At 44.5% G+C, this 10854-nt stretch overlaps 1 protein-coding gene across 1 annotated transcript; it reads left to right on the top strand.

The window, feature by feature from the left end:
- Window positions 1–1868: 1868 nt before the first annotated feature.
- On the top strand, window positions 1869–9419 carry LOC142765959 (uncharacterized). Its single transcript, XM_075867765.1, has 2 exons — window positions 1869–2650; window positions 9257–9419. Exons 1-2 carry the CDS (start codon window positions 1893–1895, stop codon window positions 9417–9419), a joined length of 921 nt encoding a protein of 306 aa, XP_075723880.1. The 5' UTR covers window positions 1869–1892.
- The last annotated feature ends 1435 nt before the right edge of the window (window positions 9420–10854 follow it).

Here is a 10854-nt window from a genome sequence, read left to right as displayed (position 1 = left end):
CCTTTATGCTTAATGGCGCGTGTGTTTGTAGTAAGCTAGATTGCGTTTTATTGTACTCTTGTGACTCTATTTCCTTCTCTGTGTAGTTCAATTTTAAAATAATTTCTTTAGTTTTATTATTGTTTGACTCATATTATTTCTTCTGATTACTTAAGATTATGCGGCAAGAATATTGACCTTATATTTATTCTAATGTATTTAGTAGCTGTATGGTGTTTGGTTTGCGTGTTTTCTGGTTCTATTAATCATTTCATGTACCTGTATGTGTTATAGCCCCCCCCCCCCTATGTAATACCTTCCTGTGAGAGGGCCCTTAGGGGTATTCTGAATAAATAAATAAATAAAAACTAGGAGGGTACAACTGATGACATTATCATAAATAATTAAACATTCATGTACAGTACAGCATTAGAGTATTGTGATTTTTAGTGATTACTCTTTGTTAATTCAGAGCACTCTATGACGAAAAAAAATTGGCAGCGTATCCACGGGGTGAATGATGGAGAGTGGGGTCAAGCATTTGTTCATCCATTCGGTTTTACTTCCGTCCGTCCACGCGTCCGTCTGTGTGACCGTCCATGCGTCCATCCGCCCGTTCGTGCGTTCGTCTGTTCGTGCGTCCGTCCCTGCGTCCGTCCCTGCGTCCGTTCATGCGCCCATCCATGCATCTGTCTGAGTGTCCGTTTGTCCATCTATTCAACACACCAAGTGCCACCATCTCGCATCTTTTCATAATATATTCCCCATATAGAAGCACCGCCATCCAGCGGACATTCCAAGGACTACACGAGACGTGGCACACGCACGATTGCTTACGGCTTGCGCTTCGGGTCTACTTCCCACCTTTAACCACCTCGAGTTCATTCATGGTATATACTAGTTCACTGTATTCATGGCACGGTGGCCCAACGCTCGCTAAACCTTTCTAAAACCAATAAAGTTACGCCCAGCGAGTATAACGTAGCAACTTTTTCTTGTCAGATAGTGCATAATGTATATGCCAATGGCTGCTAATGGGGAATGAGAGACAGGAGAATTCTGATTTTACTTTCTTACGGCTTGCGCTTCGTATCTACTTCCCACCTTTAACCACCTCGAGTTCATTCATGGTATATACTAGTTCATTGTATCCATGGCACTGTGGCTAAACGCTCGCTAAACCTTTCTAAAAATAAGGAGGTTACACCCAGCGAGCATAACGTAGCAATGCTTTCTTGTCAGATAGTGCTCAATGTACATGCCAATGGCTTCTAATGAAGATCGCAGCGTACGCGTTAACTAAAAGCCGAATGCTCCTGTCTTCATTTTCCATTAGCAGCCATTTGCATGTACAATGAGCACTATTTTTGATTGTTCAACAACGCACAGAAGAAATCTCTCGCCGGCACCACCTTGGAGGTCAAACTGTTACATACTACAACGACTACGAGGGATGAACGGGTGCCGTTATAAGGAGTTTTGCCCCTAAAAGTATTTTCCAATGAAATTTCTCTGTACATTGCCATCGTCTGGCCATACACTACACAGTTCCTCCAGGAAAGGATCATTGAGGTGTTTTACGAACTCACGCAGAGTGCTGCTAATGCGAATTCAGGTCAAATGGCACAGCAACAGCTAATATTGAAGTTCCGCGAGTTATAAAATATTTATTGTTAGGTGGGTTTATAAAGAAGGATATATGTGTTCAATGGTATCTGTCAGGCCACTGTGAATTCACACATCTGCCATGAATATTTGTTGGTTATTTACTAGTAAAGCAATAGTCCCACCAGAGCTACATGGGAGGTCAAGATACAATACTTATATATACTCAGAGGTACGTGGTCTTTTGTAAGGTGAACGTCAGCGGCGCATTCTTTCGTCGGCACTCACGCGCGTCGGACGCAAGAATCATGTGCTCCGTTGGAGCGGTGTTTGCGGCACAAACTAGCCGCGGTAACAGGATGACCGAAGACCAAGACGCAGGATACGAGATTATTTTGCCACCACTGCCCAAGGGACGCGTCGCGCAAAACACTGTGTTTTTACACGGTGATGTGCGTGGCAGACCGTATCGAGTAGAAGATTTCCGAGACGCGCTCGGACCTACAGGACTACTGCCGGAGGTGTTGGCACTGGGGGCCTACCAGATAAATCATGTCTGGGCAGTCACCATGAACAACGCGGACGCTCCGAGACGCTTGCTGGACGTGAAGGAGCTGAAAGTCAAGGGTCGACGCTGCATCATCGTAGACCCCCAGGATCAGCAGGTGCGGCTGCGTCTTCATTGGCTGCTGTATGGCGTCAACGATGAAGACGTGAAAATGGCGTTGGTGACTTATGGGAAGGTCTTACAAGTCACCAGGGAGAATTGGCGTGTTCAAGAAGTCAGCGACAAGGGGTCAACCACACGAACTGTGCTTCTTAAGCTCAAGAGTGGCGTGAAGGTTGAAGATCTCCCGCATCAAATCAGGATGGCTGGTGAACTGGCACTTGTGGTTGCACCTGGTCGGCCAATGCAATGTCTGCGCTGCCAAGGTACCGGCCATGTTAGAAGAGAGTGTAAGGTACCCCGATGCTCGCGTTGTCGGCGGTTTGGCCACAGCGAAGACGCGTGCATGCGCACGTACGCATCGGCTGTAGGATCAGCTGAGGGTGAAGACACAGAAGAGTTGGTGATGGACGTGACCGAGGCTGAAGACGCGGCGAAAAGCGCAGGCGACGTGGTGAACCCAGAAGCTTCAACAGGTACTGCCACACCGACTGGTGGTGATGAACCAACAGTACAAGCAGAAATAGAATCTGGGGAGGTTACTCAAGAGCCAGCCGGCCAAACCGCAGAAGGCTTCACAAGTACCCCATCGAAGGAGCCGGAGCCGGTGGAATTAACCGAATTTCCAGTGTCGTGCGAGAGTATCAGTGGTGGGGCGTCAAGCAAAAGACCCCGTGAGCAGTCTGCAGGACGGCGTGAGGCGTCCAGTGAAAAGCATGAAGAGGGGCTACCTGCGAAGGCGACTTCGTTCAGACGCAGCAGCACAAGGCTGCGCCCCAACCCGACATTGGACAAACACTGGCCTCCTTAACCCTCCAGTGGCACGGGTCCACCTGGAGGCTCCGAAGATGTCTAGCTTTATGCTAGACGCTGAAGGTAAGCATCATGCCCCGGGCTAACTTCTTCATGGTGTAGACATGGCTTTTGCAGCGAAACTTAGAGTGGCAACGTTAAATGTTCGAGGTCTTGCCGCCGAACGGAAACAGAGCCAAGTCTACAGGCTGCTCGTGGATCATGATCTGGATATACTAGCTCTGCAAGAAACAAAAGTAGACGGTGAGGAGGAGACCCGGGGCATGGTGCTGAGTTTTAGGGCGCGTTACTACGCAATTGTAAGTCAAGCTATAAGCACGTCTGGAGGCTGTGTTTTGTTCAATAAGGAGTTACCGGGTCTGGTAGTGCAAGATACCTTCTCTTGCCCGTCTGGTAGATTGGTTTCCTTTGATTTTGTATTCAATGAATGTCAGTGGCGTATAGTGTGTATTTATGCACCAACCATTTGCGAGGAGCGATCACTTTTTTTTCAAGCCTAAAGCAGCACTTCACTTTGGAAAGGAAATATGTATTACTTGGTGATTTTAACTGCGTCCTCAACGGGCGAGATCGAGCAAACGGACGCGCCATTTACGATAAAAGTAGTAGGAAGCTAGCGGACGTAATTACTGAATTCGAGTTAGAAGACGTGGGCAGCTGTATGGAGGGAACGCGGGATGTTCGTTTCACACATTTTCAGGGGAATAGCCATGCGCACCTTGATCGCATTTACGCGTCGCTTGAATTAATAGCCCACTGTAAGACATATGCTGTCTACCCTATACACTCCTGTGATCATTGTTTAGTTAAATGTGATATGGGAGAGAAAACAAAAGGTGGAACTTTCTCATGGGAGCTGTGGAAGATGAATTCCACTTTGATCACTGATGAATATTTCTTAGATCAGGTAATGAACTGTATCAATAAAATAAAAATGGACGATGAAGTTCAACTTGCAGAACAATGGGAAGAGTTCAAGCTGCAAATAAAAATAAAAGCTATTGATCGTTCTTGCGCATTGAGTTACGAAAGAAAAAAGACAGAAAAAGAACCCCGAAAGACTTTGGAAAGACTAATAGACTTGGAGTGACAACAACCGGGAGAGTATAAAATTGACATGCGCAATATTAGGCAGAAACTTGCACTGCATGACGAGGAACGCTACCGTGGTGCACTCGTCCGTGGTAGGGCTGAGGCATTAGCGGCTGGAGAGACGCCAACCAAAAGAGCGTTAGGGGTGGAGAAAACGAACGCTCGACGGAATCATATCGAAAAAATAGAGAAGGATGGTCACGAAGTAACTGATACGGACAGCATTTTATCCGTATTTTCAGGTCATTTTGAAAACCTTTTTGCGTGTAGACAGGTAAACCTAGAAATATTTAAAGAAGAATATTTAGGACGCATGCCGAAAGTGAGTGAGGAAGTGAAAAACGCTTTGGAATTATCTATATCTGCATCTGAAGTGGAACGGGCGATTGATAAGTTAAATCCCGGAAAATCTCCAGGACGAGATGGTCTTTGTGCCAAGTGGTACAAATGTTGTAAAAGTGAACTGTCTCCTATACTTGCAGGCGTTTTTAATGAGGCATATCAAGAAAAGAAATTACCGCCATCTTTTGGTGAATCGCGTACCGTTCTCATTCCGAAAACAGACGAGGCTGAAAAGCTCAGGCACATGACAGCGTACAGGCCAATCGCACTGACAAACGTAGACTACAAAATATAAATGAAAATTTTGGCGGCTAGACTTCAGTCAGTAATAAAAGATATCGTCGGTGCACACCAAACGTGTGGAATCAAAGGTCGGTCCATAGTTACAAACTTTCATATAATGCGATCCATGCTCGAATGTGTTGACACCAGTCAAGCTCGTGTGGCCATACTCCAGCTGGATCTGGAGAAAGCGTTTGATTACGTTGCCCACGCACTTTTGTTTGCAGTATTGAAGCACATTAATGTTGGTAAGATAATTATTGACGAAGTAGCCATGGCATATCGAAATGGGAGTACGAGACTAATTATCAACAAGACAGTGGGCCCCCCCCCCCATTATAATTGAGCGCTCAGTGCGTCAAGGTTGCCCTCTTAGTCCACTGTTGTTTTGCATCTATATTGAAACTTTATGTCGGTCGATATTGCAGAATGACATCATTAATGGGTTTAGAGTACAATCTTCAGAGGTCAAACTACTCGCATACGCTGATGATGTTGCGATTTGTAGCACTACCTATGTTGGTATTGAAGAATCAATCAGAGTTCAGAGTTTTTAAATCTTTCGTTGAAGTTACAGGAAGCCACATAAACTGGGGTAAATGCCTCGGCTTCTGGCATGGATATTGGCCTTCAACACAAGAATTTTTTGCAGCCATTAAATGGACAAGGACGCCAGTTAAATATCTCGGAGTACCCCTCGAGTCATACAAAAGTACTGACGAATATTGGACACAGCAAACGAAAGAAATTAAAGTAAAAGCGAATAGGTGGAATGCAACTTATCTCTCCATGTTTGCTAGGGCTACTGCATGCAACTGGTTTTTTGTGTCTAAGCTGTGGTATGTAATGCAAGTGCTGTACTGTTCCCGGGTCAATGTGCAAAAATTACATCGGGTGTTTGCAATATTTGTGTGGTGGTCTAACTGGGAAAAGTGCAGTCGCACGAATTTGTTTAGACGGGTGAAGTGTGGAGGCCTCTGGCTAGGACATCTGTTTATCAAGCAGTTAGTAAATAGGTTTTTCTTTTTTCGTGAAACAAGAGATCCTTTCCTAATAACAGTATGTCAAACAAGACTAAGTAGACTGTTGCCCGAGTTTGTTGTGAGCACCCATGTTACCCCAGGGGCTGTGCAAGGATACATGAAAGAAGTAGTGGCCAGCGTGCGGTTTTTGTGTGTTCGCTTTTCAACTGACTACCTGTGGTCTGTTGGAAAGAAAAAACTGTACAAAGATTTATGTGACACGATGCTCCCCGTCCCACTGTACAGAGCGCTATATACAGCACGCAAGGGTCAGAGCGTACTTAAACGAGTCAAAAAAATGCCAGCAGCTCCAAGTGCGAAAACGTTCTTTTTCAAATTACACACTAGAACACTTCCTGTAAGAACCTTCCTAGAGGAGCGTGGGTTTTATATGCCTTGGCGATCTCACTGTCTAATCTGTAAGAAACCGGAAACTATCGACCATGTTTTCCTGCACTGTTGGGAAGGAGTTTATTTTTGGGACATATTACAAAGGACAATCAAAAAAGAGTTCCCGTTAGACCCTCATGGTATCAGGTATTTGGCAATAGAGAATGAGGATGGATTACCTTTCGATTTTATCATGATGACTGCCTTGCACAGTATATGGCGCTCTAAAATGGCTGGATTTCATTGTGACCCAGACAGAAGACCAGCAAGAGAGTATTTTAAGGAAAGCATCTCAAGATTACTTGATTGATTGATATGTGGGGTTTAACGTCCCAAAACCACTGATGATTATGAGAGACGCCGTAGTGGAGGGCTCCGAAAATTTCGACCACCTGGGGTTCTTTAACGTGCACCCAAATCTGAGTACACGGGCCTACAACATTTCCGCCTCCATCGGAAATGCAGCCGCCGCAGCCGGGATTCGAACCCGCGCCCTGCGGGTCAGCAGCCGAGTACCTTAGCCACTAGACCACCGCGGCGGGGCTCTCAAGATTACTTGAGGTAGTAAGAACAGACGAATGTATACCTTTATGGGTAGAAAGGGTAGAAGCCCTACTGACCATGAAGGAATTCTAGGATGTGATGTGTTATAGTTATGCTTGACGGGCTTAGTTATTTTTAAGTTTTTTGTATTGTTTGTAGTGAATTGTAATATATCTTAGTAACCCGTTTGTGAAGTTTACCGGAAATAAAGAAAAAAAAAAGTGAACGTCAGCGGCGAGCCGTAATTGGTAGTGCCATGCTTTATAAAACCGAATGTCCCCTAAGTTTCGCGAACAATGAAAGCAGGGCCTCAGAGTCCCACGGGACCACAATATGCTCTCCCATAGTAAAGTACGAAGTACTCTTAATCGTTATCCAAGTTTTCTAAACACAAAGATAACGGTGAGCTGTGGTCGGGGAAAGAGTTGTAATATTATGCGAACGTTGTGTGTATGACTCTATGCTTCGTGCTCTTCAAATCTAATTTAATTGATCATTCGCTTGAACTTGGCATTGCTGTTGCGATTCTTTTTATCAATGAATGTAAAGCTTACTGCCATACTTACCTGAAAAAGTTACTGGAGGATGTAAATGTAAATAGATACTCCCATAAATCCATGCAAAAACGTCGTTCTTGAGGGAATAATTTTTTTACTCCACAAATAGTATATAAAGCCCCCCTCATTGGGTGCCCAAGAGGGCAAGATATTTACTTCCACCTAGGCCTATTCTTTTTCACAGCATAGCACATCATATCCCGCTATAAGCCATTCATGAACTAGCCAAGCAAGATGTTCTGTCATGTACTAATACCGCAGGAACATTCTCGGTGGAAGTACCTATACTACTCAGATCTAATGGATATCTTTTTTTTTTCTACGTATTAATATCTGCCCCTCAACAGAACATAAGTGCGACAAGCTGAGGGTACTCTGGCTAAGCGTTCGTCATTTTATTGGAATCACCAGCCGTCAAGCTAAACCATTACATTGTGAAGGACGCCGGAGCATTTTGGTGACCAGGAATCACCGACGAATGGCTAATTTAGTTCACGCTACCTGTCTAATGCCTGAGCTACTTGTCCAATGCCTCAGTTCATGCAGCGCTGAAGCGCGCGATGCAGCGCCCACGATCATGGTACCCATTTTTTTGCAAACCCACCTTCGCGATGCCTCGTTTATGGTACAGCTACTTTTAGGACACTTGGCTTTTTTTTTGTGTGTGTGTGTGTGTGTGTGTTTGTGTGTGTGTGTGTGTGTGTGTGTGTGTGTGTGTGTGTGTGTGTGTGTGTGTGTGTGTGTGTGTGTGTGTGTGTGTGTGTGTGTGTGTGTGTGTGTTTGTGTTTCAACGGCATTTCGATCTCAACTTGGGAGCAGCCTACAAAAATAGAGCAGTAGTTAAAGTCGATGGGCACTCTATCAAAACAGTTCCGCACACAAGAATTTTGGGAGTCGTATTCGACAATAAGCTTTCTTTTATACCCCACGTGAGAGAGGTCAAGCAAAAAATGCAAAAGATCATATCGTGGCAAGCAGCTTTCAGTGGTACAGAGTGGGGCATGACCCCGAAACACCGTAGAAAAATTTGCTTTGGCGGCAAAGAACGCATAATAGTTTATGGCTCGCCGATCTGATATCCACCTGTATGTCCACGTAAAAGGGGGAATACAGGTAAGATCAATAAGCCGAAATCAATCCAAGAATTCTTTTAGCAAAACTCGCAAAATCATTCTATACAGTCTCCAATGCATCTCTGAATGTGGTGTGTAACATTCCGCTGGTTCATTTAACCATCGAAAAATAAAACAAAATATTTAACATCATCAATGAAAATGAAAACCTCGTCTACGGAGAGAAGGAATTCGGTAAAGAAGAAATCACTAACAAAATTTCGAACGCACTCATACATCCAGCACAAGAAGGAAAATTTGATTACTCAAGGACAATTGGCAAGGCAGATTTCAGCCTTTCTACTGATGGTTCCAAAATAGAACACAAATGTGGAGCAGCCTTTATAGTAGTGGATAGGTCTGATAATGCTATCAGAAACAAACAGATTAAACTCCCTCATTATTTAAACAATTTTGAAGCTGAAACGGTTGCTATTTTAGAGGCACTAAAACAAGTAGAAGTGACGGATCGTGTCAAATAATAACTGACAGCCAGTCCACATTGTAAGCACTGAAAAAACCCAATAACACTAACCTTTACTTAAATAAAATTAAGCTTCAAATAATTCATCCGGAAAGCTTTCAAATAAAACTTTTATATACACAGGCACAATTCTTTTTGTCATGTAGTGGCTGTCTGTCCGGAGTAGTACGTGAGATCTACTTCTTGATATTGAACGCTGATTCTGTCTTTGTGTGTGTGTGTGGTCAGTTTATCGACGTGATTATTAACATGGACTCGCAAACTGTATAAAATTTATTGAGTATCCAAGGACCCAGTGTCCCCAATTTTTGTTGTGCTTATCGCATGATTTGCAGTTCCCATGTATAAAAATTTTTGCTAAATTTCAGAGGAAGGATTAAGCTGAATCTTTGCGTGGTCCTTGAATCTGATGAGCGTAACTTCGGCGATGGGGAACAGTTCTTCCCGGCGGCCACGCTGACCATGCTTTATTCGTTTGTCGTGCATCGTCTTGCAGCATTCCTGGCCTCATTTCAGAAGCGCTGTGATTAAAACTGGAGTGCTGATTTCATGTGGTCTGTCTTTTTGAGTTTTGTTTTTTTGATGAATTTTTCCGGGTTTGCTTCTTTTTGTCTTCCTCATTCGAGTGCTGGTCATCAGCAGGCATTGGCAGCTTATTTTGAACAAATGAAACAGTAACGACTCATGTGTTTATTTTTTGAATTTCTTCTGCTGTATCTCTTGAAAAAACGTACAGTAACTCAGCAGTGCTTGCATAAAAATTGAAATGTCTTTCATCTAGCCAATGCGTGACATAATCAGCATGACAAAGTAAGGACATTCGTAAAATACTCTGGAAGTGCCACACAAATGCTTCGAATAGCCAGCCTGAAAACCCGCGAAAAATTCTCCGAAGGTGCCACGCAGACCCTTTGGCCAGCCGGATGAAAATCCCAGTCAAAAGTATTTTGGTGGCGCTACGCAAGTGCTCCAGTCAGTCGCAGGGAAATATTTGACAAAAGTACTGCAGCTGCGCCATCCAATTCTTCCAACCAGCCGGAGTAAAAAAAAAATGGCAGCATATCCACGGAGTAAATGATGGAGAGTGGGGCGAAGAATTCGTCCGTCCATTCGTTCTTGCTTGCGTCCGTCCATGCGTCCGTCAGTGTGACCGTCCATGCGTTCATCAGCCCGTCCGTGCATGCGTCTTTTCGTGCGTCCGTCCCTGCGTTCGTCCATGCAGCCGCCCCTGCGTCCGTTCATGCGTCCATCCATGCATCTGTCTATGTGTCCGTTCGTCCATCTATTCAACACTCCAAGTACGACCATCTCGCATCTTTTCATCATATATTCCCCATATAGAAGCACCGCCATACAGCGGACATTCCAAGGACTAAACGAGAGGTGGCACACGCACACTTTCTTACGGCCTGCACTTCGGGTCCACTTCCCACCTTTAACCACCTCGAGTTCATGGTATATTCACTGTATTCATGGCACTGCGGCCGAACGCTCGTTAAACCTTTCGAAAACCAAGGAGGTTATGCCGAGCGAGTATGACGTAGCAAACTTTTTCAGTCAGATAGGGCTCAATGTACATGCCAATGGCTGCTAATGGGAATTGAGAGGCGGAGAATTCGGCTTTTACTTTCTTACGGCTTGCGCTTCGTATCTACTTCCCATTTTTAACCACCTCGAGTTCATTCATGGTATATACAAGTTCATTGTATTCATGGCAGTGCGGCTCAACGCTCGCTAAACCTTTCTAAAGCTAAGGATTCTAAGCTAAGGATTAAGCTAAAGCTAAACCTTTCTAAAGCTAAAGCTAAAGCTAAGGAGGTTACATACAGTGAGTATAACGTAGCAACCCTTTCTTGTCAGATAGTGCTCAATGTACATGCATGCCAATGGCTGCTAATGGTGATCGCTGCCTGCGCGTTAACTAAAAGCCGAATGCTCCTGTCTCTCATTTCCCATTAGCAGCCAT

The sequence above is a fragment of the Rhipicephalus microplus genome, chromosome 6, assembly GCF_043290135.1.
Source record: "Rhipicephalus microplus isolate Deutch F79 chromosome 6, USDA_Rmic, whole genome shotgun sequence".
NCBI classification, from domain to species: Eukaryota; Metazoa; Arthropoda; class Arachnida; order Ixodida; family Ixodidae; genus Rhipicephalus; species Rhipicephalus microplus.
Note: the sequence above shows the minus strand (reverse complement) of the source record. Positions and strands in the feature narration are given on the sequence as shown.